The following is a 21,176-nucleotide window of genomic DNA, read 5'->3' on the forward strand; positions in this document are numbered from 1 at the left end:
TGGTTTACTGTAGACGCTGGCTTTACGTTATGCGGACTGATTTTGATATGAAAATGAACATCCTCTTCGATGACTCTCATCGGTTCGATCTTGGCGATGACACGCTTTTTTTATGTCCTCGTTTGTGTGTCATTGTTCAGGAGGCCAAGCTACGTGAGCTGCTGGATGTTAGCACGCTGGCGGGGAAGATGGAGAACAGGATGCTGATGGTGGTGAGCGGCCCCGACATGGTCAACATCACCTACCTGAACTTCATGGCCTTCCAGGAGGAGACGGCGAAGGTAAATATTCTAACGACAAAACTATTCATAAGGTGTTTCCTTTCTGTTTATGGAAATGTTTCCTTTGAATAGGTGGGAATAAAACAGGTTCACATTTATTCTCTGATGAGTTGGTGTATAACTTAACAAACATCAGCGTGGTTCTGAATTCAAATGGACATTATCAGCATATTCACATGTTCTTCATTTATTCCCAGCAGTAATAGCAGACCATCACATTCCAACCCTCAGCGTTTGGGGTTTGCACTTGACTCTGTGTGTTGTTGTTTTTTTGCAGGAATGGGCGGAGGAGCTGTTCAACCTGGCATCCAACCTCTTGGTACAGAACATGTCCAGAGAGGACTGCCTGGAGAAAGCGTACGTCTTCCGCACACACATGCACACAAAAAATGTAAATCCCAAAGATGAATATGAAAATCCGGTCTGCTGGAAACAAAACAAAACAATGTCAGTCATCACAAGAGTCACATCAGGTATGTACAGTATTTTACATAAACAGAAACAGCAGGGAAAAGCAAATGAGGCATCTTGTGTAAAAGAAATTACGACCAACTGTTATTCCAGAATAAACACAATACTTGTTAACTTCCAAATGCAAGCAAGAGCATATTTATTACACAACACATTAATGAGCAGAGCATGCAATAAAACCTCACAAACCCTGCAGCACACACACACAGACACCTTCATGCACACACCAAGGTGGTGTTGCACTGCACACACTCACACACACACACACACACAAACAGGAGGTTGCTTTTCACAGCTCCCACAAGGCAGCCTGGGGGTTTGAGTTTATAAAGGTCATTTCACCTCACATGGATGAAGGGAGAGAAACAGACAGGAAGGACGAAGGAGGATAAATAAAACAGCTGGCAATATGTATAAAGTTCGTGAACCCGACTCGGCTTCTCGGTTCAGGAGTGCAAGTGCGACAGCATGTAGTGTGCCTCTATAAGGAAGCCTGTATTCCTGCCGCATTGATGACATAATGACAGATCCTTAAAGAGGCAGAGTCGCTGACCTGAAATCGAGGCAGTGTCAAAATGTTAAAGAGGAGTCATCGTCCCTTTTGGCTCCAGACTCTTTCATAAATCCCCCCGAGCCCTCATCAATGGATCTTTGTCCGGTGAGACAGTTATCATCAATCGCCCTCAAACCACCCCTGATCCTGTGCAATAACTGAGTCTAACGGTCAGCGGCTCCTCTCCGTATCGATCTGATCGGAACACACACGCTGACCCATCGCTCACAGCTGATTTATACGAGCGCTGAGTGACTGAGCCAACCCAAGAAAAAAAATGAATCTGCCGCATTTATATTGAGAGAATATGCCGTCTGCTGTGCTCAGTGACAACTCCCAGCTGTCTTGATGTTTATCAGTAAACAGAAGCCATTAACTGGCACCCCTGAGGAGTCTAATTGACTTATGAGACAATAAAAGTACCCATCGACCACAAAGTACACAGAGAGATGAATAGAACTGAACAGGTTTCATAGTCACGCTGGCTGCTCACAGCAGCAGTTGTTGTGCACCTCTCGCTAACCAATAAGGCGAATCTTTGTCATACTACTACTAGAGCATCATCTCCACTGATGTTGATGGGGGTGCAGCGTACACGGGCAATGCTCCCAGCAACAGGAAATACAAAAGTGGCTGCTTGCTGCAAGATGTTCTATTGAAATCAATGCCATATGAGGTCACTGAGGCCACTCCTTGGAAAAATGAGATGACCTGTGACTGCGCTAGAACACTTTACATGTATTTGCTTAATATTTTTTTTTTTTCAGTTCATCCCATTACAAAAAAAGTAAGTGGATTTTCAGAAATAGGAATTTATGTAACTGCAGGTGAATTAAATATGACCTGGGAAATGGGAAAGTAGAAAGGAGAGAGAAAGTGAGAAAGAAGTGGTGAGCAAAACAGAGACAGGTGTAAGTGATCTGTTTTCCTGTCTTAATGAATAATCCAGGAAGTTGTAAGGTAGATGAGCGCATCAAGACACACACTGTTCCCTCATTCTTTTGTTACTTTATTGATCAACCTTACGTAGCTTAATTGAAATCAACTATTCTCAACTCGCCTTTTCTCTGCCAACATTTTTCATATCACGTATTTTTTGGTGTGCCCAGTTAACCATTAGAGCCGTCTGTGACTTTGCCCGTGGCACCCTAGCCTGCCCTATGAAGTGGACACTGTAATGGATATTAATTATTAGCCAGCAGCCACTTAAAGCCCAGCCTGTAATGACGGCTCCTGTTGCAGCTAAGCTATTTATAGCCCAGGCTGCACTGCCCGTGTGTTTCTGCTGCTGCTGCATGGCTCTGTGCTACCAATGCAAGACTTCCAAGGACTAGCCGATCGAAACCCGTCATGTAAACACAGCCCCAATATGCATGGCGTGCACGAATGCACGAAGCCGCTTCGGCGTCACCGAGAAATACATACTCACAGACAGACAGACATGACGAATGTTTGAGTACGTCAGTCACATCATGTGAACTCAAGCAAGCAAACACACACACACACGCACATGGAAATTAAATGTGAGCAAATACATTACTCACACAGACAAATTGTTGATTTCATGTTGTGTAAGGTGTGTGTGTGTGTGTGTTGTGTTCTGTAGATACACTCGGCTGAAGCTGCAGCTCAACCCTGAGGGGCGAATCCCCGTCAAGAAGTAAGTCTGTCTGACTCATCCTCCTCTCCACAGCCGCCTCTCCGCTCTTTCGATCAATGCACAGCTTCCTCTGCCTTTTCTCGTTACTATGATCATGTATACGCCTCAGTACACACACATTCTCTGGGTATATATGTGTGCATTTATTCGAATATGTTACCCCTCCATTCTGTCGTAACAACACACCCTCCTTTTTGTTCATGCCATCACTCTTCAACCCTGCAGCAAAATTTGCTCCATTATTTCTTCTGTTTTTCTACATTTAAAGAGCCCACACTTTGTTTGTGCATGTGTGCATATGTGTGTGTGTGTGTGTGTGTGTGTGTGTGTGTGTGTGTGTGTGTGTGTGTGTGTGTGTGTGTGTGTGTGTGTGTGTGTGTGTGTGTGTGTGTGTGTGTGTGTGTGTGTAGGATGCCCTTGGAAAACCCCATTCATATCTGTCACTAGCTTCAGCTCAAAGTCTGCCAGTCTCTGCGACATGTTTTGAGAATTTCCTGTCACGAATTTCACTTATCTGGGAGTTGGTTCGTCGGCTCATTGAAAATCCAACTCTCTCCATGTCTCCATTAGTCAAGTTGAGCTTTTCAGGCAGGCGACAGTGAACTTCGGCGATAACCTCGCTCGGAGACGAGGAAGAAAACAGTGGGTGTCAACACAGAGAGGCAGAGAGACACTGCCTGCCGTTTAGGGAATTAACCTCCTAGCTGGGAGGACATGTCAGCTTGACTAATGTCAGCTTGACTCTGCTCTCCCACTGGGCATACAGTACGCACTCATGGGTCTGCACAGGAATACCTCTGCATGTAATTAAAACAGGCGACGGCCAACGGGAACAGACCCAAACAGCCAGGGGGGGACGTAAATCGCAGTAAATCTCATTTATTGTCTATTTGTACTAGAATAACAGGACAGTAGTCCAATCATACAAGAAGTCTCCCTCTAAACTTAAAATGATGGATGAGGCATATCCAGAGAAAAACATGGCCCTGTTATGCTTTTCCACTTTTCCCCTCTCCTTTAGTGTGTTATATATATTTTTGTTCATGTAAAAGGTCCGTAGAGTGTAAAACCTGAAGTCCGCTCCTAAAAGGAGTTACCCTCCCCCTCAGAAGCTCCTGAGCTCCTGAAACTGCTCCATTGAATTCTCTCCTTCACTTCTGTAACTTTATGAGGTCACAATGTTACAGAAGTGACGTAAAACTCCTTCTGGCTGGTTTGGCCCTTAAACAACAAAAGAGAGAGACGGAGCTGAAGCTCTGGAGGAAGAGTTTTTTGAAATGTGAAACATTGACCAATCACAACAGAGCGGGCTAGCTGACCAATCAGAGCAGACTTTGCTTTCTGGAGGGAGGAGCAAGCGCTACAACGGAACATTTCAGAGAGAGAGTGAGAAGAGGTGCTTCAGGACAGCCAGGATGATAAAAACAAGGAGGATTATGAGCATTAACGCATGTAAACATGTTGTAACTGTAACTTGAGATAAAAATATGCACCCGGAAAATAGCATAATAGGACCTGTTTAAATCAAAAACACAAAAAAATACACAGTGTCACGACTGAAATGATGAGATGCATCGTTTTCACAGGTCCGCAATCACACACACTTCTGTGTTTTGTGTTTTGTTTACTTACACAAGACCAAAGCATAGTTTTGCAACTGGAGGGATCGGATGTGTGGACTAATGAGGAGTGTCGAAGAAATGCGATAACGACAATGATAATGGTTATGGTAATGGTTATGATGATGGTAATGATAATAATAGGAAGCAATGAGAACAATATACATTTATGTGCTCATCTTTGCAAACATGTCTGGGCAGATACTGTTTTTTATAAAGGATTGCAAACATTATCGCTTTTTATGTACATATGGCGTTGCCATCTGGAGTTGAGGCAGCGTGAACAGCAGTATTCACATCAGTGTGTTTATTTATTGAACCATTTACAATAGAACAAGTTCATTAGGTGAATGTAACTGTACTCTTTACAGCGCATGTGTAAATAATATAGAAACACCTCTTGGTTGGATGAAATAGAAATCAATGGCACCAGGAACTACAGCCTCCAAAAATACAGAAAAAATAGACAGAGCAGCTTTTGAACAAAATAATTGGGTGAACATAACAAAACATTCATGAATAAAGCATTTATTGCAGGGATGTTATATTAGACTGAATTATTTTAATTTATCACAATTTATTTTGTATTCTGCACAATTTCATTTTTCATCTCTGGATTTTCTTTGCCTCATAATTGTCTTTTGTCATTTTCCCTGCAAGTCTGTGGTTGTTTTGTCTCTTAATTTGTTTTTTTTCCTTCTAACTTTGTCACTGTTTGCTGAAACAGAACTTTCTCACAGGATGTCCTTAATAAGTATCAATTAAAAGCTGCGATGAATTCATCAGTGTGACACACAGCATCAGAGTGAAAACGCCGCTGTTTGTGTGGCATTTTCTGTGATAACTCATGGGGGTGTGTTTTTGTGTCCTCCGCAGTATCTTCAGGATGTTCTCAGCAGACAGGAAGCGAGTGGAGACCGCCCTGGAAAACTGTAACCTCCCTTCTGGCAGAGTAAGACACCAAAACACTGAATCTCTCCCTCTCCCTCTCATGTCTCTGAAACCTGCTGTCCCCTCTGTCTCTGCCTCTCTGTCTTATCACAGCCCTCGAGCTCTTTCATCCTCTCCATCCATCCATCAGGCTGTCGTCTCAACATCCAGCTCATTCATTATTCTCTCAAAACAGCCTCCAACTGATGCTCCGCTCATTTGTTTGGAGTCGTATTTTGTGGATGTCCGCATGACTTCCCTCTCAGAAACTGATTCAACCCTGGTTGTAACGGAACAAATAGACCCAGCGGGAGCAATAGAGATGACAAAAGCTGTTTCATCTTTACTACCCTCAGATATCACTAGAGAGTAGCTGCGCCGCTAAGCATTGGGGTCTAAAAAGTCCCACAATGCAGCGAGAATCTCTGTATTTCAGCAGTAGAAATTTGCATGTTTAGAGAGGGGAAAATGCTGTTTAACGCACTTCTGTTCACACGCTGAAACATATGCACGTACAGTAGAGCAGACTCGCCGTAGCTGTAATGAATGTCTCCCAGAATACAAACAGAATGAATACACACACACACACACACACACACACACACACACACACACAGAGAGAACAAGCTATACATACAGTAATTAGCACAGGGAGAGAGAGCAGGAGGTAAGAACGTGTTGCCGTATGACGGTCTGGGGGGATTTGCTGTTGTTCCAATGCGCAAGTTAATTACAGCTAAACGGTGGTGCTGTTAATCCCTCAAACACACACACACACACACACACACACACACACAAACACACACACACACACACACACACACACACACACACAGACACTCACAGCTTTTGCAGGGCTTGACCTCCACACCCCCCCACCCCTTCTCTCTGTGCGTACTTCCTCATCTCTCCCAGTATTTGGTTCTGCTCTGCTTCTTGCTGGAACAATGCTATCACCTGTTGCTGAGCGAAACCGTGTCTTTATCAGACCTGTTTGGCTCTGATAGCTCTATCGGGACCGCCGGCCACACGTTTTTTTGGTTTAAGCCCATAGGTTCAAAATGCAGTCAGCCGTCTCTGGTTAACTATTTGCATTTTTGAGGTTTATATGTGTTTAATGGCTTCCAGGAGGAGACTTGAGGTTTGGATCAACTATAGAACATCCCATAGGATGGAAGACAGGTCTTGACTTGTGCACATAGAAAGATCCATCCTTGCAGGTACATAGGTTTGCCAAACCCAACTTTTCTATTCTTGTTCGCAAGCCGCAAAAGGTAATAGAGACTTAAAGTGGCCCTATTATGCTTTTCTACTTTTTCCCTCTTCTTTAGTGTGTTGTATATATTTTTGTACATGTAAAAGGTCCGTAGAGTGTAAAACCTGAAATCCACTCCTAAAAGGAGTTACCCTCCCCCTCAGAAGCTCCTGAGCTTGTGAAACGGCTCCATTGAATTCTCTCCTTCACTTCTGTAACTTTATGAGGTCACAATGTTACGAAAGTGACGTAAAACTGCTTCCGGCTAGTTTGGTCTTCAAACAACAAAAGAGAGAGACTGAGCTGAAGCTCCGGAGGAAGAGTTTTTGTAAATGTGAAACGTTGACCAATCACAACAGAGCGGGTATGCTGACCAATGCTGACCGAAATGCTTCTGCCCCGTGGTTTGTATGTACAGTATGTTTGTGTAAGCGTAGACCGTGTACGTATGTGACCATGTTGCTGTTTTCTGCTGTAGAGCGACTCCATCCCCCAGGAGGACTTCACTCCAGAGATCTACAGCATGTTCCTGGCCAACATCTGCCCCCGATCCGAGCTGGACCACATCTTCTCTGACGTGTAAGAACCAATGTTTCCCTTTCTCCGTCTGAGATGTGGGAGATAGAAGGAGACGCTAAGATCAGTATTTCTTTGTGTAATAGAAAAAAAACTAATACAAATACATTTAACATAAAAAAACAGTCTGTTAGGAAGTAATCATCTCTTTCAACCTCAAAATAATGCATTCATTCTTTAGTTTAGAAGAAAAGTTGTTTAGAAAACTTGAAACAATATGAGAGTGATTAATTTATTATCATTTCTTAAACAGCCATCTGTTGCTCGTTGCAGACTGGCAGCTAGACAATGGCTGCCATCCTTTATAGGGCAACCTGTTTTAACCATTATAGTCCTCATGAGCAGTTCATTAGTAGAGAAGCGTGTTGTAATTGCCCCCTCATCGAGCCTTCTGGTGTGGCCTCCTCTCTCGCTGAGCTGCCCCCATGGCCCCAAAGGGACTCTGACCATCGGCTGAGGCAGCAGGCCGAGCCACTCCAAGTCATGAATCTAGATTTTAATCTCAGTTAAGTGAGATGGCATGAGAGCAAGGAGGATATAGAGATGATAATTTATAGGAGCAGGCTTAAATATGAAAGGCTTTTTAATCAAATCTCATAATTTACTCAACTCAAGATTTAATCCTCTGCTCCTTTGTGCTTCTGTTGCTCTCCCTTTACAGATCTCTTTGCTGCTTTAATTACCGCTCCTCCCGATCACCATCTCCACGTTACATCTCTATTTTCGAATTCTGTTCTTGCATTTATTCCCCTTTTTGTAAACCCACCACTCACCTTATCCTCTCCTCTCTTCTCAGGGGGGCTAAGAGTCGTCCATACCTCAGTGTGGAGCAGATGACAGAGTTCATCAACAATAAACAGCGAGACCCTCGTCTCAATGAGATACTCTACCCTCCTCTGAAACCAGAACAGGTCCAGGTGTTGGTGGACAAATATGAACCCAACGCTTCTCTGGCACAGAAAGGTCAGTGGCTCAAATATCTGTCAGTACGATCACAAGAACAAAATGATGCTCATATGTACACATAAGGCACATTCAAAAGCCAGTTTTTTCACAATTAAAACTTAATGTAAAGGTAGTAAGAAGTCAAATTGTGTTTTTTAGTCAAATATTTTTGAAAGCACAAACCTCTTCTGACCCTACCGCTTACCCTGTGGTCCCCACCACCAATGCATTTTGGCAGGGGTGTTGCCATAGCAATACCGCTGCCTGGTGTCCAAGAACTCAGAGAGTGATGGGACGTAGCGGGGCGCCAAGGAACGGAATGTTAGAATTCTCTAAATAACACACACACACCAAAATGTTTCACCCACTTCAAACACTGTCAAGCTTAACAGAGGATATTCCCTGCCATTTCAGTTACTAGAATAGGATTACGTGAGTAGAAATCCCTGAGTGGAACGAGAGAGCGTGTGAAAGAGAGAGTGAAAACAAAAGAGAGAGGGTGAGAGTTAGAGAGGGTGAGAGAGACGCTGGTGTTTATTTGCGCTTCATGAGAACTTGGAAGAAAAGAGCAAGTGACAAACGAAGTGCAGCAGAGAACTTAAGTGGCACCGTTGAACGCAAATGTACAGTCAAGTGTGTTAACGTGTCTGTGAGGGAGTCATGTACATCTTATCGTTTGACTGCTCTTGTTTTGTTCTGAGTGTAATACACAAATCTTGTTTCTTACTGAAAATCTGTTTCTACAAATAAAATACCTTGCGAAAAAAAAGATATCAGATTCATAAAATGTGCGCGTAGCAATGATTTGACATTGAAGATTTCTTTGGTCTATTAGTCTTTTTTTATGCTGTTGTCATGCTGACTGAATAATTTCCAAGAAACAAATGAGCACAAAAGTGTTGCTTTTGTGTGATTCTTTGTGGAGAAACTTTGTTAGTCAAAAGATCGTATCAGTGTTGGTCAACTGAGATTTTCCTTTGGTCGAGGACAACCCCAAAAACCTGTGCAATACATTACACATTACACTGTGCAAAAATAGTTAAAAAAGTTAAAATAGTTAAAATAGTTTTTTTCTGTCTGTAAATATAATATTTCAGTTATTGTTGTTTTTCTACTGTTTTTTTTATTTTATTTTTTATTGCTTATTTATAATACTTGTTTTTTTGTATTTTCATTTTTTTTTTTTTTATCTTGTCTTCTTCTACTATGTCTCTTGTGTGCACTTTACTCTACGCTGCAAAAGCCTGCAAATTTCCCCGCTGCGGGACTAATAAAGGATTATCTTATCTTATCTTATCTTATCTTATCTTATCTTATCTTATCTTATCTTATCTTATCTTATCTTAATAACGGCAGCTGGTAACTGACGGAGCTCAGTGCACTGCAACTTAAAGCCAAACTGTAGGTTGACATTTTGGGAAATATGCTTTTCGCTTTCTGTCGGAGAGCTACGAGAAATTTGATAATTTCAACAAACAAAAAAAGGCTACAGCCAGTTAGCTTAGCATAAAGACTAGAAACAGGTGGGCTTGCCTAGTGGCACCTCTAAAGCTCTATAACTAGCACGTTATATCTCTTTAGTTTATCTGTAATTTAAGTGAGATTTGTAAAATGTTCGTACCTTGCGAGTGTTTCCTAGGCAGCTACCGTGAGCACATCTCGATCTCTATAGTGGGATCATTGGATTATTTACCTGCATACAGCTGTTCATGAAAAACCTTTGTCACTATGCTGCTGATCTCAAGTTAATAAATGGCTTAATATATTTAAAAAATATTTGGAGAAGCTATTTTTAAATAGAGTTTCTGCTTTCAAATTAAAAAAATGCTAATCGTTGGTGCCAGGAGAGGCTGTTTATCTAAATACCTGTTCAGTGGATCATTATTATGCTAATCACATTTGCACATTTTATTACTGATTACACTGAAACTAAATTGACCTGAACTGACTCAAGTAGAGCATGAGTGCCTTAATGGTCTCTCCTCCTAAAGTACCTACTTTACGTTTTTAATTATTTTTCAAATGTGGGACAAAATGAATCACGGGTGCCCAAATTAGATCCAAAAATTTTTTTGAACCACATTGAAATATTCCGTTGGTAATTCCCGCGTTTGACTCTGATCACAGCGATGTGCTCGCTCTGTGATGTTGTGTGTTCAGCCCGTCCCAGGCGCTCTGGAAGCGTGCCCTTCTCTGTCCCAGTGACAGATTTCCCCGTGTGAAGTATTTATCTAGCCGGAGGAAGTGCTGCCATCTGCTCAGCGGAGGGGTCCAGAGCTCCACATGCTTCCTTCAGAAACACTCGCAAACACTCTTCCTCTCTCTCTCAAGGACACTCATGCATATAGAAATGCACTTTGTGCATACCAAGCATGTGCTTGTAGGTTGCAGAGATAATGGATTGGTTCCTTCACCTTACGTCTCCCTCAAAATAGCCTATGTGATTTAGGAAGAGGAATTCGAGGAATTTCGTCGTCGCTCGCTCTCTTTGTCGCACTTTTTCCATTATCTGTTTCCAGCTTTGATTTGGTGAATATTAAACCTTCCATTCATCTCTTTAGCGCTCCATCATTGTCTTTCACCGCTTTAGTCTGTGCTCGCTCAAACGTTCCTTCATTGTTTGAATGCTGATGAAAATGCTAAATGAAACGACACGCTTAAAGCGTCTTAAGAGTGGAAGGTGGCTTATCAAAGCATGTTCATCTTCCCTGATTGTAGAGAGGAGGCTCGTTGTCAAAGTTTGTCAGTTTGTGTCCACTCTTGTTTCAAAGGTTATCATTAAAGCTGCAATATACGGGATTGATAGCATCATCAAAATATTATCAAAGTTTCAATTAACAAGGCACAAACTAATTATCTGGGGAGATAACAAGGCAACTTTGACTTTGTTTGAACACCAGTCATCATTGATGTAAACACAGAGTCCTGCACTTTGTCCTGCTGTCTGCCTGTTAAGTACAGGTTGATACATGCACTGCTAATGATGTAGGGGATAAGACCACTGTGAAAAATAAGGACAAAGACACAGGATTAGATATCACAAACCAGGAACATGACAATAGGAGAATCGCCGGACCGCTTGACACAGAGGACGAAGACAAACTGGCAAAAAGACAGTGGAACACGGGGTTTAAATACACTGAGGGAGGTGTAGGTGATTAGACACAGGTGGATTCAATCAGGGGCGGGGCAGATAATTACTGTGACGGGAAAACACACAAAGGCAGGAAGTGAAGTGACCTGAAATGAGAGGAGAGGTGAGTAACACAAAATAAAACTGGAAATACTGAAATTACAACTTTTACTAGGGAATTGGACCAGACTTGACAAACACAGGTGCTGCACGGTTAAAAAAGGAGGGAAAACCAGAAAGACAGGAAGTCAAACAAACACAGGACACTTCAAAAATAAAAAACCAATATCATGACATCGGGTCAATTAAGTCAAAAAAAGAAAATCCCAAATTCTCCTTCAAATTAAGAATACTTTTACATTACAGTTTCCTCCCAGCTCGGTCCTTATTTTGTCCAAAAGCCACACATGCAGCCTTTTTAAACTTGCTTCCTTTGAGATCAGGCACCACCTCTAATCCCAGCCATGTTAACACCTATTCTCCCTGATTGACCGACAAATGTCTCGGGAACTTGTGAAACTCTGTGTCTGTGTGAGTGTAAGTGTAAGCGGGTACGGGGGTTAAGGCAGTCAGCGGGGAGAAGGATGCTCAGTTAGACTGAGCTCACATGTCACAGACAGCAGCCAGCATTAATTAGTCCAGCAACTCTGCAGAGGGCGGCGCCGCATTAATTAGCATAAAGTGGCCGGAGGGACCTGCTGCACCCGTCGCGCTTGCATCACTTAGCATATTTGGCACGCCTTCAAGTGTGTGTGTGTGTGTGTGTGTGTGTGTGTGTGTGTGTGTGTGGAGGAATGTTTTGGTTTCGCTTTGAGCACTTGCTATATGTTGTACAAAATGTAATCCATGCGGGTGTGTCGTGTGTGTGTGTGACATGTATGGTAATGGGTATGGAAATTTATAATCTTGTGTCTGGATGACTGGAGCTCTTCTTCTGCCGCTTATTGCTTATTTATTCAGCGTTATTCGCTTTCTCAAGCAGGTTGAGAGAGAGGACATGAGTGGTGACAGCATAAAGGCAAAAGCTTAACATGGGTGACCTTGACATACAATCAAAACAAGATAAAGAACTACGGCAATGGCATTGCAGCTTTCCCTGTACTGTGTGACGGTATTATAGGCTAGTGGAGCCGGAAATGAATGAGATCCGGTTTGTATTGTGAACTACCTTTGAAAACAGGAGATTTGTTTGTGCATTTATCCACCTCGTCTTTAATATTTCTAATGCAGGCTAATAACTGACAGCATACACCCACAGTAAAATGTAAGGAACTGAAACATTGAGGCACAGGCTTTAAGGATTAACCACAAAGGCTTTCAACCAGCAGCGAATTAGGGTTCCAGCTAATTTAAACCTCTAATATAATCTCAATATTAATTAGTGATTACGAACATTATTGTAATGTAACCTTGAATAACATTTGAACACAGTCTCATTTGAAAATACCTGCAGTATGTGTACGCAGTATAGTATGTACAAACAAACACTCGAAAAACATAGTACATTTTACAAGTTCTTAGCAAACTTTACTAAGAATAGAAAATGTTTTGCTTTTTTTGGGACTATTTGCACAATACTTGAGAAAGCTTGTGATAAGATCAATTCAGTGTTTATTTTGGTCTTTTCGTTGGGATTTATTGTCGATAAGAAACACAAAGAATATCATTAGACTTATCATTTAACCAAGCAACAACCTCTCGTTCTGCGCAGTAAAGCCAATGCAGAAGAGTCTTGAAACTCTACTGACCATCAGGGGGCGACTCCTCTGGTTGTATAGAAGTTGTATGACTCTACTTCTCTCTTGATTTATTCCCTCAGTAAACATTGTAAACATGAGTTTATGGTCTCAATCTCTAGTTTCAAGTCTTCTTCAATACAGCATGATGTTCATTTAGTAAATTATGGTCCCTTTCAGAGTAAAATAGACCATAAAGTATGATTAACCCCTTAGTAACCACTTAGGATTTCGAGTTTTTGTGCATCATTTTGACTCACGTGTGCTGTGTTTTGTCCGTGCAGGTCAGATCTCGGTGGAAGGCTTCGCCAGGTATCTGAGCGGGGAGGAGAACAGCATCATGCCCCCTGAGAAGCTGGACCAGAGCGAAGACATGACCCTTCCTCTCTCCCACTATTTCATCAACTCCTCACACAACACATACCTCACAGGTACGCGCACACACATCGTGCATGTAAACTCTGTCTCTCTGTCTGGTCTGCACTCACATACACCCACTCAACTGGATTTCTACTGACTGATTGCACTCGTGCATCATTTATTCTTCTACACACGGACGGATCACCGGTTCATTTATAAATATGATTTTGGTTGCTTCAGTGAATACCCCCGACTTCATACATCGCAGGTCAGTCAATCAAACGCGCCTGTGCATATCATACCCTTTCTTGTGTTACCTCTCTAGAGGTTATCCAATCAAGTCATGCCATGATACCCAATTCATTGATATTCATGAGTTAAATATTTCTTTAGACTTGGTAGTCACAGTAACTGGCTCCCGGCATCGCACAAGCGTGGCAGGCTTTTTATACAGAGGCCATTTTCTCCTCAATGGATATTAGAATTCATCTATTCAAATCTATTCTAAGGGGAACTGGAGAGCATTGAATCTTTCAAGTGGATCAAATTTCTCCAGCGATTGGGAAAAAATTGATTTTATTTTTTGTAATAGGGCAGACTCATGGCCTGCGAAATGAAGAAATGAGGAAAACAAACAACCGGTCCATAATTCTCTCCCAACAAACACAGTTTTTCTTTATTAATTTTTGACAGTGACATTGTGATATTATCATGATTGGTAGGTACGGCACTGCAGGATGCATTTCTACTGCACTTTATAATAAAGATCCGCACAAGATAAATATAGTGACAGTCGCTTGTGCAACATATTCCTTCATGCTGACTTAAATAACTTAAAGCAATGTTTTATGCAGTGAACAACACATAACCTCATTTAGTAAAGGTGTTTACCCCAATGAGTTTAGGACCAGGATGTCTATCAAAAGAAAAGAAAGAAAGACTTGAGAGATTTAGAAAAGGAATGAAAAAACCCCGAAGGGAATTATTGATGCCGACTGAAGTGAGAACACAGATCTGCCTCCCACTTCGACGACGTCCCCATTGTGTGGCTGGAAAAGCATGCTGCTAATGTGAAGGCATAATTGCTTCGCTAATGGTGACAGGGTGATGATGAGATCCGCCTGCTTCAGATAGCGCCAGTTGTATTGTTTCTACTTCATGCTAGCTGGTGATGCGGTTAATGAGCTCTTGAAAGGTGGGAGGAACATGCTCGTGTAGGCGTCCTGGTTCTTTGGGGATCAATAGAACAGTTACCTGAAGTGTGTTTATCTGTGTTTATGTGTGTTTGTGTGTGTTTATGTGTGTTTGTGTGTTTATGTGTTTTATGTGTTTATGTGTGTTTATGTGTGTTTATGTGTTTGTGTGTGTTTATGTGTGTTTATGTGTGTTTATGTGTTTATGTGTGTTTTGTGTGTTTATGTGTGTTTGTGTGTGTTTATGTGTGTTTATGTGTGTTTATGTGTGTTTGTGTTTATGTGTGTTTATGTGTGTTTGTGTGTGTTTGTGTGTGTTTATGTGTGTTTATGTGTTTATGTGTGTTTATGTGTGTTTGTGTGTGTTTGTGTGTTTATGTGTGTTTATGTGTGTTTGTGTGTGTTTATGTGTGTTTATGTGTGTTTGTGTGTTTGTGTGTGTTTATGTGTGTTTATGTGTGTTTGTGTGTGTTTGTGTGTTTATGTGTGTTTGTGTGTGTTTATGTGTGTTTGTGTGTTTGTGTGTTTATGTGTGTGTTTTGTGTGTGTGTTTTATGTGTGTTTGTGTGTGTTTGTGTTGTGTGTGTTGTGTGTTTGTGTGTTTTGTGTGTGTTTGTGTGTTTATGTGTGTGTTTGTGTGTTTATGTGTGTTTGTGTGTGTTTATGTGTGTTTATGTGTGTTTGTGTGTGTTTGTGTGTGTTTATGTGTGTTTATGTGTGTTTATGTGTGTTTATGTGTGTTTGTGTGTTTGCAGCCGGCCAGCTCGCAGGGAACTCCTCCGTCGAGATGTACAAGCAGGTCCTCCTCTCCGGGTGCCGCTGCATTGAACTGGACTGCTGGAAGGGTCGCACCACAGAAGAAGAGCCGGTCATCACTCACGGCTTCACCATGACAACGGAAATCTCCTTCAAGGTAACACACACAGAGAGAGCAGGGTGATAGGGCCTTTTATTGTCTTTTGCTCCAGAAAGAGAGGGGGGTTCTGGGTAAACAGACCTCCTGGATGGATGATGTAATCCACATGTTGATCACATGATCCACCTCCTGCATTTTAATACTGATTGGTATTTCCGTTGGGCCAACACACAAAACGTTCTGTGTTTTTAGTTAATTTCTGGTTTTAGATAATTAAAACGGGATGCATCTTCTTTTCAAGTTGATTACATTTGATATAAATTATTTGTCCTCTTAGTGCACACTTTAAGGTTACATGCAAGTGCGTTGGCCGCCACATACGTGAACATCTGCATCTTCAAACATTTGCCCCCTTGCACCAAAATCCGAATGCTTGTTTCAGAAAATCAAATTCAAAGAAGGTCCAGTAAATTAGATGCATATGCTTCTCATTGGAATCTTTATACTGTAGATGGTTCATTTAATGTATTAAAATTGTAATCCTATTTATTTGTCAACATCAAAAGAGCAAGTGCAGTTTAACACTACAGCAAACACTCCTGAGAAGCTGCTTTTTGTCATAAATACAAAAGAATAACAAGTGATGTGTCAGCCAAACAATCTCACATTGTTTAAATAAAATAATCAGCCTTTAATAATTGCAACAGGGATCTGATTTCATGCTACAGTCGGGGCAAATAGTTTTCCGAATATCAGCATGGCATAGCAGAGTGAAACCCGTCACCTGCAACTCTTCATCCAACAGCTCACTGTGGCTGTTCCTTCTTGTTCTGTTACTCCTGTGCCAAAAACATTATTATCTCTAACCGCTTATAGCAGGGCTTCCCAAACCTTTTCCCTCAAAGGTGGCCAAATACTGAAACTTAATGGTGAGCCACAAGCCCACCTTTTATATTTTGTTGTTAAGAAGCAAAATGGTTCTTTGATCCAAAATGTACTTCATTAAAATGCCTTTTTGTCTGCTCTTACCTCATTCGTGCCAAACTGACTTCCTGCACAAAGTGTCAGTCTGCCTGCCGTGCTCAGCTTATGATGAATAAATAATATTTAGGGATGCTACATATTTAAATAGCATTTGTACCTCATAAAAAAGTAAAACGGCAAAAAAAAAAGATTTATATTATTATTTAAATTTTTTCAATGAATCTAGAAACATCTGACGGGCCAAATTGAATCAGTTTCGCACCAACCCCAGCTGTGACAAAAAAATGCTGAAAATGAAACACGTTGACTCATTTATTTTGCATTTACCACAAACTGCTGTGACAAACACATGGCATTTGATGTGACTGCTTCACGAAAAAAGCTGACCCATGTTTCGCTTGTTGAACACCTTTAATGTGAAGCAGTGGTAGTAGGAAATGTTTGCACGAGCAGTAACTTCATACGACTCTAACACAAAGTAAAGAGAGCAAACTGTAAACAGTGAGTCATTGATGAGATAACAGAGCGCTTGATACATGAAAGCATCTGTGAATGTAAACACAGTGATTTTTTTTTATTGGGGAATAAATGCTAGCATCAAACATGCAGTTTGATTTCATGAACATTTTAAGGATTAAAACTTAAATATGGAAACACAGACAGAGAAGCAGACGGATACAGAGTCAGACACTGAAGATAAAAGTAAATATGCGTTGGGGGAAGCAGAGCTTGGAAGGAAGTGGGATGAACAATAAGTGGGTCATGTTTTCAGCAGATGGCGAATCGTAAAGGACAGAGCCTCACTGAATGGCCCTAAAACGAAGTGCCGAGAGGCGCTTAATTGAAGTCTCAGGAGAAAAAATGCATTCATAGCAGGAGGAGGGGTGTGAAAATCTTAAAAGGCAGAGTAGGTGTGAGGAGGAAGAAAAATAAAAGAACGAGGTGGGTGGATTGATTGACGGACGGAATTTAGTTCTAATGCGAGCAACAAAAGAAGTAGAACAAGCTTAATGGAATTACCCTGAGTGTCAAATGCAAAGAGTTTTGAGACACAGAGGATTGGAGGAGAGCTACAGATGGAGAGGGCTGAGTCACAGACAAAGATTTTTATTGGAGGAGACGGAACTGAACTGACACCGATGTTAATGATGGTGTAATTGACTTAGAAATCTGATATCAGATGTCGAGCTGTCTTCGATGACACCACTTTACCGTTTCCGTAAACATACCCACGCTGAATGTTTTGAGGGGATATGAATGACTGAGCCCAACGAAATTTGCGATATATGTTGGATGTTCCTTTCACGTTATTAACCAGAAAGCGAGCCGTGGTGTCGACATCCTGCACTCACAGTGAGACGCACATCTGTGTGATTCCTCCAGCATCAGTAGCCTCGACACACCACGCAGCCAGATAACATGTTGCATTTGGAGGAAGGCGGAGTGCAATTTATTTTTTTGTACCGCTATCTTATCAATCATGCTCTCTTCTATAGTTATTGATGTCGAGAGGGTTGGGCCTTTGTTGGGTAAAGGCATTCTGGGAAATAAAAAAGGAAACCATATCATTGTAAAGGGATGTGATTCTGTCTGCTATACGAGCTCGGGAGAGTTTTTAAAAGCTGTTTTTGCTCCACAGCTTATTATCTCATAAACTAACAGTGACATTCATTGTTTTTAATGCACATTACAATACTCTATTAACAATAACAACATTCTGCCCATAGGAGTGTTGTTTTCAACATCATTTATAGATGTATTATCAATAATTCTTCCTTTCTGTTTGTGTTTTTAGGAGGTGATCGAGGCTATAGCAGAGTGCGCCTTCAAGACCTCGCCCTTCCCCATCATCCTGTCCTTTGAGAACCACGTGGACTCGTAAGTCAGCAGAGTCCACAGGACGAGTGTTGGCGTTATTGATCAGCACCGATCAGTCATTGGATGGTGTCGACGTTAAATGGCCCGATCAGCCATTTTGTGTGTAAACATCTTTTAGGGGAGAAAGCTCTCATTGGCTGTTCTGTCTTCTAATGGCTTCTTCTTATAAATAACATTCAGTGTGTTTTGATATTCAGTAGACAAACCATGAGTGTGTGTGTGTGTGTGTGTGTGTGTGTGTGTGTGTGTGTGTGTGTGTGTGTGTGTGTGTGTGTGTGTGTGTGTGTGTGTGTGTGTCTCCGTCTGTGATGACTCCCAGACCGAAGCAGCAGGCTAAGATGGCAGAGTACTGCCGGTCAATATTCGGAGACGCACTACTGACTGAACCTCTGGAGAAATATCCTGTGAGTACATAAGATGCTCCAACACACATTTCTGCTCACACGTACATTCACACTTGGGTGCGGACTCTCTGCTGCTCTCTCTCTCTCTCTCTTTCACACACACACACACACACACACACACACACACACACACACACACACACACACACACACACATGGATGCATGCGACACGACCAGCAGCTCAGGGATTCACCGGATATTATCACACAGATGAGTGCACCAAAAGACGTGTCCTTGAACCAGCATCCTACACATGCACATCCAGGAGCCACAACATAGACATGTTCATTCATTTCCTCACATACTATTTCTACTGCATTTTCCTCTTCTCTTCTTCTCCATCTGTCTCACAGACAGCAACATATCGACATGTCCTGCAGCACCTGGCACAGTGTGTTGTTGTCTTTTCTCTTTCTGTCACTGCTGGCACGCTCCGAGTCGGCCTCCTGGACTCAACCTCCGTCTCTCTCTCTCTCTCTCTCCAGTTTTCATTTTCATTTCCAGTCGGAAGCCAACTTTTAGTTAGTCACCCCTGCAGTCATCTTCATTCCCACTGCACCACCTTCTCTGTTATCACGGGAGAGACTGCAAACGACAGCCGTGTAAGACGGAATGGAAGTGTTTTACGCTGTAATCTAAACGTGGCTTTTCTTTGGCAGCCCTTTATCTGTCTCTCCTCTGTTGCCATGGTGACCAGTCAAAAGCTTGCTTTGTCTCTTTGTGGCCAAACTCTTTTTTTTTTCTTTTTTTTCCCACAGGCGTCTTTGTGTGTAATGACGCAGGCACTTGCGTGAGGCAAAGTATAGACACTTGTCGCACAAACTCTCGTAGTGTCTGGGGAGAATGCATGAAAACAACAACGGCACAGAGACAATCCTGCACACATGTGTGCTTTAACATACCCCCCCCCCACTCTGCACGTTATTCCCCAGGGATGCCTTGTCCCTGTTGATATAACACCGTGGAGCAGCTTAAGTTCCCAGCGGACTTCTGACTGGATTTGACATTGAAGTATTATCTGGGGGAAGCCTTTCGAAATGGAGTGGCTGAGGGAAGAAGGAGAGAGATATGAGGAGATACAGAGTTAAGTTAGAGAGAGAGAGAGAGAGAGAAAGTGCCGTTGAGGAATCAGATTTCTACCACTGAGCATGTAATAACTGGGAAAGGTGAGTGCAATGACAACCACTCCCCTCTGGCACCGAGACAGGCGTGTGTTCAGCGTATCAAATGGGATATCAGCTCCGTTGCTCCATAGGGGCACGGGGCAGATAGGGTAATATAGCTCAGATTGGTTTGGGCTTAGCCGTAGGTGAGAATAAAGAGGATTACAGTTTTCTGAGAAACAGAAAAAAGGTTTGCTTGAAAAATGTATCTGCTTCCCACTAAAAACGTCACTGGTGGTGAATAGGAAAGGCTGGTGAGAGGGGTTTGTTTGTTTTTTCAATTAAACTGAGAACAGTCTGCTCTTTCCAACCAAAGAAAATTAGCTAGAATTACTTAAAAATCAGATACAGGCTGAACATGTTTTGTTGTTTGTTATATGGCTCTCATCACTGCAATCATTATCTTTATGAAGGCTGTATTGCCAAAGCAGATTCATTAAAACTGAAATGCAAATATGCAATATGTTTAGAAATGAAGCTTTTTTTTCTTGCAGTTTGTTCAGTTTTGTTGAGGCTTAGTTTTAAGCTGCAGACATACCAGAATTGGCAAAACAAGATGTACTTGCGTGCAGAAAGCAGGCGGGAATGAGAAGAGGAAGCATAAGATGCAGGAGATTACGAAGCTAGCAGGACAACAACCTTCCACACATTTGGGATGATACACCTTCAATCAAAGGCTGCATTACTCTATCGCAGACATAGAGTAATGGCCAGTTAATGCTGGCCATGCAGCATCCCTCTTAGTCTTCTACATGTATTCTAGCATAAAGTACTTTGTTTGTTTTCACCCTCTAAATCTCAGTCTTTACTTGCCAGTGTTATCAAACAGCAAAAACAGCAGTTAAATTTAATGTTTAATTTAAGTAAATAGGAGTTTTGCCCACATTCTCTCACACCATCCAATTAAACTCCTGTTCCCAGTATGATTGAAATACCCAACTCATCAGCTCCGAAAGAAATGATGTGTTTAATTCTTTTTCACCACTTGAGTTGCAGGATTTACAAGCCCCAGCGTCGCATTCTACTTTGCTCCAGGCAATCCTTATTATTGAGCCCTGTTCTTCCAAATGGAAAAGCCTGTCCCTTCTTTTCTAAAATGGGCTTTACAATGAAAAAGTTGAACCATGACCTGATAATCTGCTGGAGGCAGAAAGAAACAATCATAGTTTGCACAGAAA

The 21,176-nt window shown here is 41.9% G+C and overlaps 1 protein-coding gene across 1 annotated transcript in view; it reads left to right on the plus strand.

Annotated features, from left to right (window-relative positions):
• Window positions 1-21,176, plus strand: part of LOC129106900 (1-phosphatidylinositol 4,5-bisphosphate phosphodiesterase beta-1) — a 113,563-nt gene that overhangs the window by 60,397 nt on the left and 31,990 nt on the right. The window contains exons 4-13 of the mRNA XM_054618173.1: window positions 141-281; window positions 559-638; window positions 2,912-2,965; window positions 5,461-5,536; window positions 7,248-7,348; window positions 8,142-8,308; window positions 13,444-13,590; window positions 15,468-15,625; window positions 18,348-18,430; window positions 18,750-18,834. Of these exons, the coding sequence (XP_054474148.1) occupies window positions 141-281; window positions 559-638; window positions 2,912-2,965; window positions 5,461-5,536; window positions 7,248-7,348; window positions 8,142-8,308; window positions 13,444-13,590; window positions 15,468-15,625; window positions 18,348-18,430; window positions 18,750-18,834 (1,092 nt within the window). The remainder of the gene's footprint in view (window positions 1-140; window positions 282-558; window positions 639-2,911; window positions 2,966-5,460; window positions 5,537-7,247; window positions 7,349-8,141; window positions 8,309-13,443; window positions 13,591-15,467; window positions 15,626-18,347; window positions 18,431-18,749; window positions 18,835-21,176) is intronic.

This window comes from Anoplopoma fimbria, chromosome 18 (assembly GCF_027596085.1).
Source record: "Anoplopoma fimbria isolate UVic2021 breed Golden Eagle Sablefish chromosome 18, Afim_UVic_2022, whole genome shotgun sequence".
Classification (NCBI taxonomy): domain Eukaryota; kingdom Metazoa; phylum Chordata; class Actinopteri; order Perciformes; family Anoplopomatidae; genus Anoplopoma; species Anoplopoma fimbria.